The sequence below is a fragment of the Neofelis nebulosa genome, chromosome 1 (genome assembly GCF_028018385.1).
Source record: "Neofelis nebulosa isolate mNeoNeb1 chromosome 1, mNeoNeb1.pri, whole genome shotgun sequence".
Classification (NCBI taxonomy): Eukaryota; Metazoa; Chordata; class Mammalia; order Carnivora; family Felidae; genus Neofelis; species Neofelis nebulosa.
The window spans coordinates 49,536,056-49,554,223 of record NC_080782.1 but is presented as its reverse complement, the minus strand read 5'-3'; the positions used below and the strand labels follow the sequence as shown (position 1 = coordinate 49,554,223).

The window sequence follows — 18,168 nt, the reverse complement described above, 5'->3', positions numbered from 1 at the left end:
TGTAGCTGGCTGTTGGAAGATTAGGATCACAAATGGCAAAACAAAGGCAGAAACAGCTCATCTTTGCACCCAGCTGCACTTTGTGAGGCTCCTGATGGGACACATCTGTTTCCTTGGCTCGAAGTGATGTGGAAATGAAGCATCAGCCCCCACAGCTGCTGCCCAATCCCCCCACCCTACCCCCATATGCATACCACAGAGCCGGGGATATGGCACAGGACCCTGGCAGCTGGCGGAAGTGGTCATGAGTCACTTCAGCATCAGAACCTGTGCCACTCTTCCCTCAACCCCTCCCTCTGACCTTTTCCTCTGCAGCAGGAATGGGATGCAGCTTTACAAGACCTGCCCATTTCCTTCCAGGGAATGGGCATATTTGTGGGAAAAAGGGACCTTTTGCTCTTTCCACTTCTCTGGAGCAGTAAGAGAATAGGTGAGAGGAAGCAAGAGGTGTGGTGACCTGGAAGTTGTCCAGTTGGCTTAGAATACCAGGATCTCTCTCCTTGGGAGTGATCTGGAGATGTCAGCAGGGCCAGGGAACAACCGTGATGGCCACCTGCTCCTGGGCACAGTGGAACAGCCCTCTCAACTCCCATCTGAATGGCCTTCTCTTGTTCCCTCGTCCAGGGGTATGTCCTTCCACGGCACCACCATTGGGCTGGCCCCCCTCATGGCCATGTGCTCCGTGTACCAGTCTGGAGGAGTCAACATGGTGAGTTGATCAGCCAATATATTGATGCTGCAGAAGGCAGAAAACTGCCTCATAGGATAGGAGGTCATCTTGTGAAAAAAAATTTATATTTATTATTTCAGGAAAAACAGTTGATCAAGTAGGGAAGTTACTTAAAATTTTTTTTAAATGTTTTATTTATTTTTGAGAGAAAGAGAGAGACAAACTATGAGCAGGGGAGGGGGAGAGAGAGACACACAGAATCCGAAGCAGGCTCCAGGCTCCGAGCTGTCAGCATAGAGCCTGACACGGGACTCAAACTCATGAACTGTGAGATCATGACCTGAGCCAAAGTCGGACGCTTAACTGACTGAGCCACCTAGGTGCCCCTAGTAAGGCAATTGTTTAAAATGAAGTCATTAAGTTCTAAGAGATGGAGGTACCCAAGGATGAATTTTCATTTACTTATTTTTTTTAGTCAATTTTTTATTAGAGTGAGAGTGAGGTGTGAGTGGTGGAAGGGAACAGAGGGAGAGAGAGAACCCCAAGCAGGCTCCACACTGTCAGCAGAGCCTGCATGAGACTTGATCTCACAACCCTGAGATCATAACCTCAGGTGAAATCAAGGGTCAGATGTTTAACCAACTGAGCCACCCCTGTGCCCCTGAATTTTCGTTTATTATACTTTATCCCCAATTTTCAAACTCAAGAAAAAACTGTAAGTGATTATGTTACATCCGGTGATGTCACTAGATCCCTCATGTGTTCCAAACCAGGGGCTGGAGAATAGTAAGATAATAGAGATAAATATTATTTATCCTAGGTCTTGCGTTTTTATGCCTATCATTATGAAACAAGAGCTTGTCTCAAAGTCCTGGTTAGGAAATTACTGCCTTCTTTTGAAATTCCCTCTGGCTTTGTGGGACTGTTTTGAATATTCATTTCTAACCTGTGGGGAGTTTGTCCACCCATCTGTTTGTCCACCCCTTTATCCATCCCGTATTTATACACAGATGTAGCATGACAGTTAAAAGCACAGGCTTTCATAACCAAGCTTGTATGTGCTGATCGTGGCGTCAGTGGAGAGCTTTGAGGCCCGGCTAAGAAAAGACAGGAATAGGGAGTAAGGAGAGCTGTCTTCTTGACCTGAACTCTCCCCTTGGGCAGGACCACTCTGAGAATGCCATTGGCGTGGCTGCCACCATGGCCCACGAGATGGGCCACAACTTCGGCATGAGCCATGATTCTGCGGATTGCTGCTCGGCCAGCGCAGCTGATGGCGGGTGCATCATGGCAGCTGCCACTGGGTGAGTCAAGCAGCAAGGTGAGGAGAGCAAGAGCGTGTGAGGATGGTACAACACAAGTGTTCCTCCCAGTTGGCCCTAAGAGCCTCTGTTATACCTCTTGTGGGGGCCTTGGAGAGAAGTGCGGCTGACAACAAAGACCTTGGAAGAGAACCAGGAAAGTAAATGTGTGCGAGGAGCACTAGGTCTGTAGCAGGCGATTTGGTGCTGGTGAAACCCTAGACAGACTTCATTTCTGTCTTAGGGTCTTTAGCTGTAAAATTGGCTCGACCACATGTGTCTTTTTCACTTCATGAATTTTTGAAGAGGACCCATTTTGAACAGCCCCAAAACTTAAGTCCCTCTGTCCCAAGGGAATTTGGGCAGTGGTGACTGAAAGTTCTGAGGTAGCCTCCACAACAAGAGAAAGGAAGGGGAGCATCCATGCCCACATAATGACTCCTCAAGGAATTTACAGACTGCATGTACCATGAGGAAGAAGAACAAGCCAGCTCTGTCTCCCTGTATTTTACAGTGAAGGATTTTTTTAACCCAAGCCTTTGAGAGAGAATTCTGGTAGCAGCCACAACTCTTAGTCCCAACTCTTAATATTTAGTATCTGGGCTCATACGGTGGAGAGCAGTGGGTTCTCCTAAGACCTGAGGCACTCTTTGGAAGGCATCATGATGGGAGTTTGTGCTCCCTGTACCCCAAACCATTAGAGCCTGCTTGTGCTTCTTAGAGAACGGTGTTCCAGTGTCTCCAAGAGGAAATGCAGTTTTCTTGGAGTTTCATTGCCAGTGTTTGTCCGTCACTTCTTAGCTGTGACATACAAAGGATGATGTTGACATGCAGGATACAACTCCGTGGGTCATGCTCAAATCCCTAAGAGCTCATGGTTAAGTTTATCCCTTTCTCAATCTAAAAAGCATATTTGTAGTCATATGGTTGAGAGTTATATTAATTATGACTCTAATTCATTTTTAAACTATATGCAAATATACTACTAAAGTAGTTTAAAAACTACTAAAGTAGTTTAAAAACTGTTGGCAACAAATTCCTTGTGACACAGCTGACAACTGAAGGGGACCCTCCACTGTTTAACTTTTAATTGGTTTGGAGAATTAGATAACTCTTCCTTTAGACTCACATTGCGGTACTGACCTGCCACTAGAGAATATATGACTTCTGATTCTTTTTTTCCAATAGCAGGACTCAGAACTTTTCATGATCTTGTGATAAAAACTATCCATTTGTGGATTGGCTGGTTGAGTTTGGAGTGTTGCCCTGCATCCTTAGAATAGAGGTCATCAGATCACTGACCTAATGAAGAAATCTAACCCATGATCTTGGCCTTTTTTGGTTTGGTCTTCTGTCCCAAGAAAATCTCCGTTTAATATCAGCTTTAGGAAAAATTTGAGTTGGCTAGTATTTTATTCAGCTCTAAGGCTCAGACCTATTGTAACACATTCATAACCCTTTATTTATTTCAACCCCTTCCTACAAAGGGCAGAAATCGCTGCTTCTGATTCTCAAATACCTCCTCCATGCACAGTGAGGGGGAAAAAAAAGAACATTATGGGGTGGTTAATATTTCTTAATGCTTAGAAAAAATTGTAAGATAATGTATCAGTGATGTTCTGAGGGAACAGAATGCATGTAGGAGACTATAGGGGTCTGAGTCTAGGTGGAATCAGCCTTATGGGCAGCAGGATTAACACTGTTCTGGCTGCTTGATGCCCAGATTCCCAACTAACTCCACCCTTATTCTCTGCCAGGCACCCCTTTCCAAGAGTGTTCAATAGATGCAACAGGAAGGAGCTGGACAGGTATCTACAGTCAGGCGGTGGGATGTGTCTCTCCAATATGCCAGACACCAGGACGCTGTATGGAGGCCGGAGGTGTGGGAATGGGTACCTGGAAGATGGGGAAGAATGTGACTGTGGGGAGGAAGAGGTAAGGTGTCTTCGTAGTGCTAGTGGGAAGGGAAGAATGTTCATTGGTTTTAAATCTTAAAGTCAAAGAGAATGCAACTGAACACTTCTTAGTCATAGGCATCTCCCACATATACATGGCTATCAAAGACCCTATCACAAATAAGATGTGGAAAGTAAGCTTTCAATAGGGACCATTTATGTAGACTCTCTCAGTTTGAGGTTGGCACTGTTGGTGTCCAAGTCAGGGTGGAGTTCTTCCTGTGAGAGTGTGGTCTAACCAAAACCCATAATCTCCCCAGTAGAGTTACAGATGGCCTCCTTGGTCCTCCAGCTGCACAGAATTTCTTCTGGAGACCACATAGCTGGATATATGAACTTGAACCTGGGCTTTGAGGTTGCTTAAAATAACAAGCTTGCACTTGCTAAATTCTCATTATGTACTGTGTATCCTGAAGAAGAGGTAATTGAAAGGAGATGTAGGAAGTACCGTTAGGTCTGGAAGGGGCTGCTAGGAGGAAGAAGGAACAGAACTGTTTGTGTATGGGCTCGTTCCTTCCTTCTGATCTTCCAGATGAGTCGAGGGCATGCAGCATAGCTCTATCATTTTTGGCAGATGTGTGTTGTTCTGCAAAAAGCAGAACTGGATAGTTTCATGTCTATTTTCTGAAGGATGAAATATGTACGTTAACATATGCAAAACAGTAAAGTGTGGAGGGGAGACTGAGGGTGTGTGTAAGACTGATTTTATAGCCTTCTCTATGGTTTGATTTTTGTTCTTAACGTCAGCACGTAACTTTCATAATAAATCAAGAATTAGTTAAAGGCTCTGCCACTCTCACCACCATAGTTCAAAGAGATCAGTCCAGACCCATCAGAAAGGAGGGAGTTGCCCCTCTCCATCATCATGGAGGGTCTAGTGGGGTTGAGGAACAGTCCATGAGTGTGCTCAGCCACTTGGCTTATGTTCAGAGCAGCTGCTTATTCAGCAAATATTTACTGAGTGTGGGATACTATGTTGGGTGCTAGGGATAGGATGGATAGCAAAAATAGATGTGGTTCCTGTCCTTGTGGAACACATCGTCTATTGGAGGAAACACACACTGACCGAATAATTGCGAAAGTGTATGAGTACAATCCGTGCTAAAGGCTTAGGAGGGCCAATGCCATTGTGCTGTGAGCACTTGCAGTATGAGAGGAGCTGCTCTACTCAGGTAGGAGTGTGACTTCTGACTCCATATCTGAAGGCCCAGTTAGGAGTTACTAAGGAGGACAAGGAGAGAAGGCACATTTCAGCTAGAGGAGGAAGCATGCCCTGAAGCGGGAGAAGCACAGTCTGCCTGGGGCCCAGGATGGTAGGAGATTAATGGAAGGAAAGTGTCCTTATTCCTTCTCCTAGGGAAACAAGCAGATGGGCATCATAGTCAGGCATGGGATGCATGCCTCCAACATGCTACACCTGGACCATTATGGTTATGATATGGTTCATAAGCATGGGACAAGCCCCAGGCAGACATGGCTTGAATTCAGCTTCAGCACTTGCCGGGTATGTGCCTTGACCAGCCATAGGACCTGTCTGAGCTGCATTTCCCCGTCTATGAATTGGGAGCAATCCTGCCTCGCAAGGCTGTGATGGACCTGTGCATATGGAGCCTGGCACATTGTCAAGAAATGGTTTAGAATAGGCCTATGAACATAGTAGGAGTGGGATAAGGACACTTAGAGTCATTGGGGTGTCTCATCATCTTTTTAAGTCTCATGCTATACATCAGCAAATCAGGACCCATAAGGCAAGAAGGAAGAGAGGAGAACATGGAACCCCTGGAGACCTTCTTTCCCAGAAAGGTCTGGGCCAGTGCGGGTTGAGGAAGAGCTGCAGATAGTGAGAGAAGTCTGAGGAAGCAGGCCCCAGGACTGACATAAACTGTGTTCGGAAGTTGTTCCCGCATGCCCTTGCTTTTGATGGCCATTTTTTAAATGGGATTAAAGCCCCTGGGAATGTGTGGGGACACAGAGGGCAGCAATAGAAGACAGGGTCTCTGACTGTTCTATTGGGGATGAGAAAAATCTCAGTATTCCTATGTAGTATAAGTTTATGCTACAAGTCATGTTTTTGAAGATTATAGGATTTCAGGAAGAAATGTACATATTGTATTACGTTAAAAAGCAGTATGGATACTAGGATTTTGCAAAATAAGTACGTATCTATATATGTGAAAGGGAAAAGGCCTGGGTAAATATTCACACTCAAAATGTAGTTGTGTCTGAGTTGTGATGTTATTGATGATTATGCATTTGTGTATTTTCTGTGATCAGTATACGTTGCCTTCATGATAAACTTATAAAGTGAAATTATTGGTAAAGACTTTCTGGGGAGCTTGGGCCCCAGGGGCATATGGGGGAGGGGTGAGGAAATGTGGGAGGTGGGTGAGAGGCCTCACCCCACCCTGACCCCTGTTTCCCTGCCCTGCTGTCCCCGAGGCTCACGGCCACTCCCCTTTGCCTCCTTAGGAATGTAACAACCCTTGCTGCAATGCCTCTAATTGCACCCTGAGAGAAGGCGCGGAGTGTGCCCACGGTGCCTGCTGTCACCAGTGTAAGGTAGGAGGCCCTCCCCACTGCCCCCTGCCCGGGATTCTGACCGGACAGCCCAGTGCTCTGCTGGGAGCTGGTGGCCAGAATTCAGCCTCCATGGTGGGGAAGTGATGGCATCAAAGTTTCAGAAACATGGAGCTGGGATGCCACTTGGTCCAAGTTTACCATTTCCTATGCCATGCCTCACTGGGTTCAAATCAGCTCAGAGGGCTGTACCACCTGGAAGATGGGAGATTTTTCTTCAAAAAATAAGTGTCCAGGGGGTGCCTGGGTGGCTCAGTTGGTTAAGTGTCTGACCCTTGATTTCAGCTCAGGTCATGATCTCTCAGTTGGTGAGATCGAGCCCTGGCTCAAGCTCTGCACTGGCAATGTGGAGCCTGCTTGGGATTGTCTATCTCCCTCTCTCTCTGCCTCTCTCTCTCAAAATAAGTAAACTTAAGAAAAAAGACACACTGAAAGTGAATGTTTATAATGTCGCAGAAATATTAATGTGTTTGGTTATAAAGTATAACCCCAGGCCCTGCTGGGGGTTATATAATATACATATGTAATGAAGGCATGTATATACATATACATACATGTGTGTGTACATATGTGTTATGTCTGCTTTCTGAAATCTGAGGACTCTGAGCCCATCTGGCCCCAAAGTTTCGGCTAGGAATTGTGGACTTAATGTTTCCACTTACCAGTTGCTAAGTGCTCATTATGTGCTAGATGCTGTTCAAGTGCTTTATTGAATGCATTCATTCTAACAATCCCATGAGAAAGTTATTATCCCCATTTACTCTGTCCTAGCCCAGAGAGGTTAAGTAGCTGCCCCAGGTCCCACTGCTGATTAAGGAGCTGGTATTTGAATCTAGGCAGGCTGGCTCCAGGTGGGTCCTCTTCATCTCCATCCTGCTCCTTGGTGGTAGAGATTTGTCCTGCGTCTTCCTCCTCCACACACGGCCAGTGCCCACCCTTGCAGCTGAGGCTCCATTCTCTGCCTTCTCTCTCCCCTGTGTGGGGTCGCCTGGAAGTAGGGAGGGCATTATTCTCAGATGCACCGTTCCTTGCAGGCCTGGGGAAACTCACCATTAGGTTTGACTCTAGAGTAGACCTGGTGTCTCCCCCATGGAGGTTGTGCTGGGCGGGGCCCTTTGAGTCTTGGACGTTGGCCTGAAGAATAAGTATGTATGGACAGTGCCCATTCAGTTTGAGTCTCAGAAAGGATTCTCTGGAGAGAAGCGTGTGCAGAAAGATGAGGCTTAGAGTCTGAGACCTTCAGTCCAAGCTCTGGTAATGCAATTTGGTGGCAGCCTACTAACCATCTGAGTCTAGGCACATTATCTGACCACCCAGTGGAAGGGAAGCTGAAAAATTCAAAGGGAAGCTGGAAACTTAGTCTTTACCATTTGCCCAAGGTGTGCTATTGATTGGGTTATTTTATCTTCAGAAAGAGGCAAATAGCAGATTCTGCCTCATGGATATTGTGAGGATCACATAGGATAAGTATGTGTAACTTAGCCCAGTGCTTGGCTCCATAATGGGGATATATTATTGCTAATGTGCTTTGTAAATTCAGAGATGTTGTGAATACTAGCTTAGTGCATGTATGTGCATGTGTGGACACACATTTGTGTGTATATATTAGTGGGCCTGGCTCTTCAGCCACTTACTACCCATGAGACTTTTGATACATTGCTTAACCTCGTCTGCCTCAGGTTTCATCATCTGTAAAATAGGGATAATTATATCATATTACCTAGGACTCTCATGAAAAGTAAATGAGGGAATATTTGTACTGGGCACTTACATGGGAGCTCCATAAAAGTAGCTGTTATTAGTAAAGCAGTTTACTTAGTAAACTGTAAATTGTCGCATATATATTATTCTTATCTACTTCTTTTTTTTTTTCTTATCTACTTCTTAAAACTTAAAAGAGAAAATGAGCTAGCATTTGTGAAAACACCATGAAAACTCTGAGTCGTTATTCATATTGTAAGGCTGATGATGATGATTTGAGCTAATGAGGTCATGCAAAATAACGGTCTCTGGAATAATGGAAATGGGGAATTGTGTTCCACAAAAGTGATGCTCACGAATCTTTGCTGTAGGGTTGAGGGCCTGTAGGAAATTGACTGTTTTTTCCCCTCTCCTTCCTCGGTCCAGCTGCTGGCCCCTGGGACCCTGTGCCGTGAACAGGCACGGCAGTGTGATCTCCCAGAATTCTGCACGGGCAAGTCTCCCCAATGCCCCACCAACTTCTACCAGATGGACGGCACTCCCTGTGAGGGCGGCCAGGCCTACTGCTACAATGGCATGTGCCTCACCTACCAGGAGCAGTGCCAGCAGTTGTGGGGGCCTGGTAAGGACTCTCCTACAGAGAATGTCCCTCCTCCTGCCTCACCACTTCCAAGCCAGCCTCCCCCTTCATGCCCTCAGCATAGCTTAGATCCTTGGTTTCAAAATCGCATCTCTAGATACTCCCTTTTTATTTCCCCTTGACTCAGGGTAGGCTTTCAGAGAGAGACAGTGGACAGTGTTCTTCCTAGTTCCTTGATGCTTTAAATTCTCATAGTGGGTAAATGCGTAAGAATAACCCAACAGAAGAATGTGCAGATCATGGAGACAGAAAAGGAAATGCAAATGACCCTTAGCTATGAAAAGATATTTAACCTCACTCATATTAAGCAGATTATAACTACTATGAAATGAGATTTTTCATATATCAGATTGACAAAGACTGAAAAATTAACATAATTATTTAATTAATTAAATTAATTTAATAATAATTATTATGTACCATACAACTGGACCAATCTATTCTGCTACTTAAGAGTATATCCTACACTTCTATTTGCACATGTATGTGAAGATAGGTTTATAAGGATATTCAACATTGTTAGTAATAGCAATAGCAACCTATATATCCTCCAGTAGGGACCAATTAAGTCTGGTACATCCCTGTAGTGGAACCCTATGCAGCTGAATGAAAGAAAGAGGCAACTCTGTATGTACTGAATAAATCCATTTCATACAATAGGTTAAGTGAAAAAAAACATTGCTGCCATTTTTAATTAGATAGATATCTCTGGAAGATACACAAGATAGATACAAGATAGAAGATACATTGTTAATTGTGATGGCTTCTCCAGGTTGTGGGGAAGTAGGAGCTGGAATGGCTAGTTAGAAATATCAAGACATGCTTTATTTCTTTATAATTTTGTGCGTATATTACCTATTTTAAAATCTAAAATGGAACAGGGCTTTTTAATTAGTCAGTAGGTTTAGCACACAAACCGCCCACAGGTATACAATCTCAGTAAGGTATAAAGAATTGATATAACATCCTTTTCTATGAGTAGGTCTTGATGAGAAGTTGGGGGTGGAATAATCTGATGGGGATACAGGAAGAAAAAGCTCAACATTCCCTCCCCCCCAAAAAATGTTCTTAACTTCATGATTTTTACCAAGGGCTAGCTTTGTACCTTAAGGGGCTTCTGACTTCTCCTAAAGTTTGCTAGTGTGCTGATAAATGTTTCTTGCCCACCCAGGAGCCCGGCCCGCTCCCGATCTCTGCTTTGAGAAGGTGAATGTGGCAGGGGACACCTTTGGAAACTGCGGGAAGGACATGAATGGGGAACACAAGAAGTGCAACATGAGGTGATGACCATAGGGCTGACCCCATAAGATGAGGAGTGACAGAGCAGTTTCTGTTCTGTCCTCACTCCTGTCCACCTCAGCCACTTGGGTCTTTAAGTAAATTGTCAGAGTCAGACAGCTGTTCCAGGCCTGTTCTTGGATGATATACCATTCAGCCTAAGGAAGTCAAAGGGAGGGTATCAATGGCAGTGCTTCCTAGAAAGCTGGTCAGACTTCCTTTTGGGTCCTTCTTACAGTTGAGCAGGGAATCAGCTCTCTTGGGTCATTTCTGTGGAATGCTAATAATACCCTCATCTGAATACCCTGTCATTCATTTCCTTCCTTCCTTCCTTCCTTCCTTCCTTCCTTCCTTCCTTCCTTCCTTCAACCAACTATCCACCCAATCCTTCATCAATCCATCCATCCATCCATCCATCCATCTGTTGAAGGTTTGCTGTGTACAAGATACTATGCTGAGTACATGGAACTTTTAATAAATGATACTGTATGATAATGGAATGTGGAGAGAGTCACCCAATCTGGTCTTAGTAGGTCAAGGTGGTGTCCCAAGGGAAACTGTGCTTAAGCTGAGATCTGGAGAAATTATCCAGTTGAACAAGATAAGGATTTGTGCTGGTACGAGGGAGAGTAGATAGATGAGTAGAGGAAAACTGGTGTGAAAAGCAGCTGATAACTGTTTGTTATAGTTCAAGTACAATGTTGGGGTACAGTGGAGAGGGAGCTACTGAGAAACAAACCTGGACAGTTGAGCAGGGGGACCAGATCATGAAAAGCCTTGAATGCATGACTAGGGGAATTTGGACTTTAGCTTGAGAGGAGTTTGGAAATTAGACACCAGTGGAGGCAAGGCTGAAAGCAGGGAGATCAGTTTCTTGCTGTCCAGGTGACAAAAGGATGGAGGTGTGATTTGGGGTAAATATATATGAGGGAGGATTGACAGGGCTTGGGAATTACTTGAATGCAGGAGTGAGGGAGAATGGGGAGTGGGAATGACACCAGGCTTCTGGCTGTAGCTCCTGGGTGCAGGGGGGTGGGTGGAGCATAAGGGGCAGTTTGCTCAGGTAAGGCAGTTGTCCTTGCAGTAAAGAGGACTTCCCAAGGCCAGCTCTCTGGCACAGATCTGCTTGGGGACAAGGATCTAATTTTCTATCCTTAGTCTAAGTTCACATGCGATCTCTCCTGCTGGGTCCCTAGGGCACACTCGTTGCTCCTTGGCCCCTCCCCTATCCACGCCTGCTCTCCTGAGCAATGAAAGATTGAAGCTCTTCTGTCCCCCAGTTCTTCCCCTCCTCTGATTCTACCTCCTTCCCTCCCCCTCTCTCTTGGGCTCAGAGATGCCAAGTGTGGGAAGATCCAGTGTCAGAGTTCTGAGGCCCGGCCCCTGGAGTCCAATGCAGTGCCCATTGACACCACCATCATCTTGAACGGGAGGCAGATCCGATGCCGGGGCACCCATGTCTACCGTGGTCCTGAGGAGGAGGGGGACATGCTGGACCCGGGCCTGGTGATGACCGGGACCAAGTGTGGCTACAACCATGTGAGTCCCAGTCTCACTCAAGGGAGAGGGGAGTGACTGAGAGATGTGAGCTCTGGAGGAAAGGTGCCTGGGCTCAAATCCCAGCTTCCCAGCCTCTCTGTGTCTCCATGGCTTCCATTATAAGACATGTCAGTAATAGCATGACCCACCCCAGAGAACTGTTGTAAGGATTAAATGAGATAATCCCTGTAAACCACTTAGAAGGGCTAGCTGTTATCACTTTTGTCCTCATCATGAATTATTATATGACTTAAGAAATGGACTAGACTCTAGTCCAGGAGCCTTGGGAAGATAAAGGCACCTATCTCAGAGTTAACTGAGAGGAAATTAGAAAAAACACATGAAGGGGCGCCTGGGTGGCGCAGTCGGTTGAGCGTCCGACTTCAGCCAGGTCACGATCTCGCGGTCCGTGAGTTCGAGCCCCGCGTCAGGCTCTGGGCTGATGGCTGGGAGCCTGGAGCCTGTTTCCGATTCTGTGTCTCCCTCTCTCTCTGCCCCTCCCCCGTTCATGCTCTGTCTCTCTCTCTGTCCCAAAAATAAATAAAATAAAAAAAAAAAAAAAAGAAAAAACACGTGAAGCATTTATTTGGTATAGCACAGAGTAGACTGCTGTCACCATCATTATTTTTAAGGACAATATTAAAATTAATGCATATTAATATACACTTAAGTAATTAACATATAACCAACATATTAATATAGAATGTAATAACATCTATTTGTTATATTAAATATAATGTCTTAATAATATAATGTTTATTATTTTCTCCCTCATCACAAAATTAATAGCAGAATTTAGTTAACTATCATCCTGTCCTTGGTTTTTAGGTCATTTTCAATTTTTCAGTGTAATAAATAACCTGAAGTGAGTTGCATTTTCGAGTCCCATATGTCCTAAGTGTAAAACCCCCATCTCCTGATTGCTAACCAGTGTCCCTTCTGTGGCACTGACAGTTTGGTTTCCTCCTCAATACAGATTTGCTTCGAGGGGCAGTGCAGGAACACCTCCTTCTTTGAAACGGAAGGCTGTGGGAAGAAGTGCAATGGCCATGGGGTGCGTGTGCCCCGGGGGATTCCAGGGTTCCCCTGCACTGATGTCCACTGCGGCGGGGCGGGGGTGGGGGCAGGCCCTAGGGGAGGCTGGACCTCTCCAGGGTGCTGACACCTGTGCCCTTCCCTCGCTTCAGGTTTGCAACAACAACCAGAACTGCCACTGCTTCCGAGGCTGGGCCCCACCCTTCTGCAACACCCCCGGCCAGGGGGGCAGCATCGACAGTGGGCCCATGCCCCCTGAGAGTGAGTGCCTGGCCTGCTCAGAGCCTCTGCCCATTTTTGTGAGGTTGGGTGGGTGGCCTGTTGTAGAGAAAGAATGAGTCAGCTCCATTATCCTGATTTTGTAGACGAAGGAACACAAAAGAAGAGCCAAGTGGGAGAGTGGCTGAGGCTGGCAGCCTGCTGTGGGGCTCATGTCAGTTGCTCTTTCTCTATCATTTCTACAGAGGAGAGCAACACTGCTTGGTTGAAAGAGAGATTGAGACAGATCAGAGGTTATTGAATGATCTCATCTAGTTTTGGATAGTGGAGTGACAACCTGTCGTTCTCAGCCACATAAAAACAATCATGAACCTGGGGCACATTATAATGGTTCAGATTCCCTGGATGAACAAGCTTCAAATGGAGAAACAGACAACCAGAAAAATGTACTACAGTTTTTAGTGTAAACCACAGAGATTCTAGCCCTTTGGTTTTCAAGCTTTTTTTTTTTTTTTTAATATCAAAGTACTTTTGTGTGAACAAAATCTCTTAGAGAAGAAACTCTAGTTTATAAAACAGACAAAAGTAGTGTGTCTGTACATTTAAATTGTACATTTAAATGTACATTGTACATTTAAATTTGTAATTTGTGACAATTGAGGCACCTTTGATGAAACCAAATATGAAATTGTGGATTATCCATGAGACTTTTAGTCCTAGGTTGGTCTCAGCCTCTCAGCATTTGGGGTTGGTTGCTTTGTGTCCAGAAAAACCATGATTCAGGCTAAAAGCTAGTGGTAAATAATAATAGAACTTGAACTCCTTGCCTCAAAAGGAACTTTTAAATTAAACAGAAGTGTCTGGAGAAGCTTCACTATGAGGTCTGCACAAAGCAAGTTGACCTGGCTGTTTAAGCTAATATTAGCGGTTTCCTAGGGGTACATAATGTGTGTGTGTTTATTATACTTCTTAAGTTAAAATAAATAATACAAATTAAGTGCAAATAAAATATCTGAAGAAGAATCAGGAATACAGTGTTTGAATTCCACTGCTGCAGCCCAAATAGCTTCTAAATTTCTAATTTGGGTTCTCTTTCTGGAAGGTGCTGGTCCTGTGATAGCCGGAGTGTTCACAGCCGTATTTGTGCTGGCATTCCTTATGCTGATGTACCACTACTGTAAACAGAACAACAAACTGGGCCAGCTCAAGCCTCTAGCCCTCCCTTCCAAGCTGAGGCAACAGTTCAGGTATGATGGGGTGCCATGAAGGTCTTGGGTCCATTGATGGACCATAAAGCTTTCTGTAAGCAGAACCGGGTAAAAACAACTGGTGATAGTGGGTCTAAATCAGGGAAGGCAAATGAGCAGTACATGCCGCCATCTTCCCTTCTGCCTTGCTTCACCAATGTGGCAAACATTACTAATTGATCTTACTCTAAGTATTCTCTACTGGTTGTCACTTCAGAATCCTTTTCATCAGACTGCCCCTAACCAATTCAAGTTGAAATGTAAAATGAAGTCTGTTTGCCATCTTTTTTGTAATTGATTTGATTTCCATTTTAATTAATTTTTTTTTCAACGTTTATTTATTTTTGGGACAGAGAGAGACAGAGCATGAACGGGGGAGGGACAGAGAGAGAGGGAGACACAGGATCGGAAACAGGATCCAGGCTCCGAGCCATCAGCCCAGAGCCTGACGCGGGGCTCGAACTCACAGACCGTGAGATCGTGACCTGGCTGAAGTCGGACGCTTAACCGACTGCGCCACCCAGGCGCCCCTTGATTTCCATTTTAAAGAGCAGGAAACTGAGGCAATACAGGTGGACTAACCTAAGTCAGTCCCGGCGGGGGGGGGGGGGGGGGGGGGGGGGTGCGGGGGGCGGCGGGGTGCGGCGGGGTGGCTGGATATCGACTCAAGACAAAGGCTTTCTTTTCCTCCCAGTGATTCATTCTTTTGGATCCTGGGGATGTGTAGTTTTTGAGTCCCCTATTAAATTATACTTTTCATGGAAGGATTTAAAATCCCAAGTCTTTCTGGATCTATGCCTGAAGGGAATTGGTTGATGGCTGGTGACATCCTTGTGTCTCCTTGAGGGAGCAAGGTCTTAAAAGGGTAAAGAGAGGGTGATGAGGAAAACTCTGTTTTGTAAGGGGCAACTCTTTACATGAGAGTTCTCCACTGGCCACACAGTGTCTCCATATGTAGGGAGTCTTCACTTCTCCAGAGAAGACTTGGGGAGATTTAGCTGCTTGCTGGACTATTCTGGGCCAGAGGGAACTCAGGCAGTGACCCTTGATGAACATTTCCCCTTTTCCTTCTCCCCCATTCCTTGTTACCAGTTGTCCCTTCAGGGTGTCTCAGAACAGTGGAACTGGCCATGCTAACCCAACGTTTAAGTTGCAGACTCCCCAGAGCAAGCGAAAGGTAAGGGCTCTGCACCATTGAATTTTGCTGCTTTTCCTTTATCCTTCAGTACCCTGCTGGATTTTCCTAAGGCTCTGTGGGCCTGTGGGACTGGTAAAAAAGCCAAACTTGGCTTGAGAGAGATTCAGTTGGTTCCGACATCCCCTAATGACTTTAAAGATTGTACCTGACCTCTGGGAACCTGGAGATTTGGCAGGTCAGCATGTCCTTCCTTTGGTCTCTGGTCTTCTCAGTGAGACACACAGGGACACCCTTCCTTGAGTTTTTTCAGTATCTTGAGGGCTCCTGTTTCTCAGACATTCCTTGTCTTATGCATACAGGTGACCAACACCCCTGAAACCCCACGGAAGCCCTCCCAACCTCCTCCTCGGCCCCCTCCAGACTATCTTCATGGTGGATCCCCACCTGCACCATTGCCAATGCACCTCAGCAGGGCTGCTAGGAGCTCCCCAGGGGCCGGGTCCCAAGTAGAGAGGAAAGAGTCATCCAGGAGGCCTCCTCCCAGCCGGCCAGTTCCCCCGGCACCAAATTGCATCCTCTCCCAGGTAAGCAGATTCTCAGCAATGCTGTTTTCAAGGCCACCAGCAGCAAGGAATGACAGAGGCTGTGAAGACGGAGCTCACTGAGTCGTGAGTGACCACTTCCCCTGCATCCTGGTGAATGCAGGGGCACACAGAGGGTGAGAGAGGTGACCTTGGGGAAGTTTACTCCTCAGGAAGCCCCTGAACTGCAGAGGATTTCCTTCCTGGTTGGCTTGTTTTCTGACACGCCACTACCTACCCAATGCCCTCAATGAACTTCTTTCAGTTTGCTGTGCTTTTTCTCTCCTCTAGGCCTTTGGGAATGCTTTGTCTTCTGACTGGCACACTCTTTCCTCCTTTTGCATGGCCAGCCCTGTTCATCCTCAGATCTCCTCCTACTTGTCACTCCCCCTCCCCAGAAGCCCTCTCTGACCCCCAAGCCTGAGTTTCGTGCCCCTGTACCTCTCTCATCACAGTACTTATTCCACCAAATTGAACTTTCCACTAGTCGGGAAGTCTTACTGAGGGATGCTAATTCGAGGGCAGTCAAGGACAGAGGCCCCTGGAAGGTGTGAGTCATCCTGCCAGCAGCCTGTTCACCTGGCCTGTCTGTGCCTGTCTTACAGGAGTTCCCACGGCATAGGCACAAATCTTTCCCAGGCAGTGTCCCAGCACGGTACCTTCCAGAGCCGTCCTGTGTGTTCTGGTGTGACCCTTCAAGTGGGGCAGAGGACCTGTTTATTTTCCTTCTGGGACTGCTTTCCTTGGGCTTCCCTGGGACCCCGGCTGACCCCATCCGTGGGTTTGGCACCAGCTCTGGGAGGTTCCCTGGAACACAGGGCAGGATCATGGTTCGGCAGAGTTGAGAGCATCAGGTTTGGGTCGCCAATGATGTGAATCTGCCTGTCTCCCATTTTTCTCATCTGAGTCAAGGGTGGGATGGAAAATATACATGCAGAAAGGGAGGGGGAGGACAGGCAGCAAGAGGAGAGGGAAGAAGGGAGAAGAGCAAGAGGTCAGAAATGACGAGCAGAGGCGGCAAGTGCATTCGTCAGCTGGAGAGACCCTGAGTCCCACTGACCCCCTGAGCAAGGGCTTAAACAGCCAAAAGTTATTTTCCCACAGTTCTGGAGGCTAGAAATCGAAGATCGGGGGTCTGTAGGGTTGGTTGGTTCTGGTCTGCAGATGACCCCCTTCTCCCATGCCCTCTATTGGTCCTTCCTTTGGGCCCCAGTGTCTCTGTGTCCAAATTTCCTCTTGTCACAAGGACACCAGTCAGATTGGATTAGGTCCCATACTAACAGCTTCATTTTAACTTAATTGCCTCTTTAAAGTTCCTGTCTCCAAATATAGTCACATTCTGAGGTCCTGGGCCTTAGGGCTGCAACATATGAATTTGTAAGTGGAAGAGCCAGGCTTCAAACCCGGGTCTAACTCCAAACCCTTCACCACCCTGTGTGCCAGGTCCTGGCTTAGGCCCTGGGATCCCCCGAGCTGAAGGGAGCATCATCTTTTCTTGGGGGCATTCGCAGTCCAGATCTCAGCTGCACCATTCCTAGCTAGGTAATCACCCTGGAGGTCTCTAGGGACCACCCTTTGAGAGGTAGTGGTGAAACTTTGTAGCCTCCTCTATCCCCTACAAATATTTAGGAGCTTCTAATCTATACCAGGCCCTGGAGGGAAAAACAGATGCCATCTGTGCCTCCCAGGGCCCACATTCTGCTAGGGAAGAGACTCAGACATGTGTAGTTACAGTGGTGATCAGTGCTATAAAGGAGAGCTCCAGGGTGCTCAGAAGGAACTACAGCAAGAGTTGATCTACTCTAAGAAATCTAGGAAAGTTTCCCTGAGGAGGTGACATTTGAAGTGAGAGCTGAAGGATGAGCAGGAGTTGGCAGACTGTGAGGGTTGAGAGAGGAGAGAGTTTTCCTGGTCCAAGGACCTGCTGATAGGAGGTTTTATGATGGCAGAGAGCCCCGCAGAAGGAAGGAGCATCAAGGTCATGGCTCTGGGGCCTGAGGAGTTAGATGAGGCTAGAGAATCAGGAGGGGCCAGACTGTGCCACAGGCTTTGGTCAAGGCTTTGCTCTGCATTCCGTGGGAAGGGGGCAGTGGTGGAGGCATGGTGACATGATCCACTTTGCCATTTACAAGGATTCCCTTTGGGCTACCTTTAGGCAGGAGGGGAGTGCAATGCCTGGGAGGGGCCTGTAGATGCTTCTGGGGCTGTTAATCTTCTATTTCATGCCCCAGGCAGGGATTATAAAAGTGTGCTCACTTTGTGATTATTCATCTAGTTGTATATTTAT

The 18,168-nt window shown here is 46.4% G+C and overlaps 1 protein-coding gene across 1 annotated transcript in view; it reads left to right on the top strand.

The window, feature by feature from the left end:
• ADAM19 (ADAM metallopeptidase domain 19) overlaps positions 1–18,168 on the top strand; it is an 81,817-nt gene that overhangs the window by 58,879 nt on the left and 4,770 nt on the right. The window contains exons 10-21 of the mRNA XM_058721504.1: positions 625–709; positions 1,835–1,974; positions 3,729–3,906; positions 6,396–6,485; positions 8,631–8,826; positions 10,016–10,124; positions 11,457–11,661; positions 12,638–12,715; positions 12,849–12,957; positions 14,018–14,162; positions 15,255–15,339; positions 15,660–15,884. Coding sequence (XP_058577487.1) covers positions 625–709; positions 1,835–1,974; positions 3,729–3,906; positions 6,396–6,485; positions 8,631–8,826; positions 10,016–10,124; positions 11,457–11,661; positions 12,638–12,715; positions 12,849–12,957; positions 14,018–14,162; positions 15,255–15,339; positions 15,660–15,884 — 1,645 coding nt within the window. The remainder of the gene's footprint in view (positions 1–624; positions 710–1,834; positions 1,975–3,728; positions 3,907–6,395; positions 6,486–8,630; positions 8,827–10,015; positions 10,125–11,456; positions 11,662–12,637; positions 12,716–12,848; positions 12,958–14,017; positions 14,163–15,254; positions 15,340–15,659; positions 15,885–18,168) is intronic.